General features: G+C 46.6%; 1 protein-coding gene across 1 annotated transcript in view; it reads right to left on the bottom strand.

The window, feature by feature from the left end:
* Positions 1-307: 307 nt before the first annotated feature.
* The window catches only part of LOC119274979, a 6,069-nt gene continuing 5,084 nt past the window's right edge, over positions 308-1,292 (bottom strand). Inside the window, exons 10-11 of the mRNA XM_037555746.1 lie at positions 945-1,132; positions 308-853 (exon numbers count right to left, since the gene is read on the bottom strand). Coding sequence (XP_037411643.1) covers positions 764-853; positions 945-1,132 — 278 coding nt within the window. The 3' untranslated portion in view covers positions 308-763. The remainder of the gene's footprint in view (positions 854-944; positions 1,133-1,292) is intronic.

Below are 1,292 nucleotides of genomic sequence, written 5' to 3'. Positions count from 1 at the left end.
AGAAGTTCGAAAGATTTCGCCCCGGCGCTTCACACCATGGGAACTATCCACTGGTTAGCAATCTCTCAAGGTGCCTTGCCGCTCAAGCTTGAGCGAACAAAGCTTTGCCCCTATAATAGATAGACAGTTAGGCGGGGTTAGGGGCTGTGAGTTAGGACCATATTCTTCGATTAGCAGCGTTGCATTCCATCCCAACTTTCCCACCGGAACCGCCAGAATAGTCCAACATTCCAAAACAGCCACTATTTATCTCCACCGGCTGCCGGAAAAGGCAGAGCTACTAGCTAAGCTAGGTACAAGAACAGAATAAACACATGGTGCTTCAGCACCAAGAATCCCCAGGCCGCACATTGCAAAAACAGTTTTTTTTTTTCATTCCAACTTTCGGAGTAGCCACTAATGAACCGCGAGCAGTTTAATTTGTTCAGGCGCCCTCAAGTATCGCCTCAAAAACAAACAGAAACAAGGAACCGCTTGTCTGCGCCCACTCAATAACGCAGCAGGAGGATATGCTGCAGGTGCTCTGTTAGCGTTAAGACCTTGTGTTGCTGTGAGATCTATCCCATGGTGTCTGAGACAAGCACCAAACTGATGGGTTACATCTGTACATCGGCAAAGGGGGGCGCGGGCGCGAAAAATTTCTCAAACCCCCAGCGGCTGTTTCGAGAAGAGGGTATACTGTGATCGGCATCTCATACTGTACAGAACCCATGGGCTCTGGCAAAAAGCAAAATGTGGGCAGGATATGAGATCTGCAGCCCTGTCAAACGACGATGGCAGAGGCGAAGGCCCTCTTCCCTATCGCCTTGTAGCCAGGGATAGACCAGCCTTGCCTCTCATTGTAAACTTCCACCTGCGAAGCCACACAGAAGAAGGAAAGTAGTGAGGCTTGAATACATAGAAGAAACGATCAGTAATCCAGAGTAAACTGTCAGAAACCATACAGTTTCAATAGTTTCTCCATTGGATTCGGACCCGCCAATGAGGTACACATTGTCGTCCGCTGTGACTGCACACCCATATCCTCTTGGGACGCTGAACGGGCTGCCTATCCTCCACGAATTGGCACGAGGGTCAAAGATCTCCACAGTGGAAAGCATTTGGTCTCCATCGTACCCTCCCAGAGCATATCTGAAACATAGATTGATATGTTCACTTTAAGAAAAAATTATACTGCTGAGTATGTAGTTGTATGTTTAAGAGACGTCAAACTTATTAACATCAAATTGCCTGAGTGAATGAAAGAATTCAAAATTATACATCTAATTATATTGCTTAAGGTAATTTGTTGA

Source organism: Triticum dicoccoides, chromosome 3B (assembly GCF_002162155.2).
Source record: "Triticum dicoccoides isolate Atlit2015 ecotype Zavitan chromosome 3B, WEW_v2.0, whole genome shotgun sequence".
Lineage (NCBI taxonomy): Eukaryota > Viridiplantae > Streptophyta > Magnoliopsida > Poales > Poaceae > Triticum > Triticum dicoccoides.
Note: the sequence above shows the minus strand (reverse complement) of the source record. Positions and strands in the feature narration are given on the sequence as shown.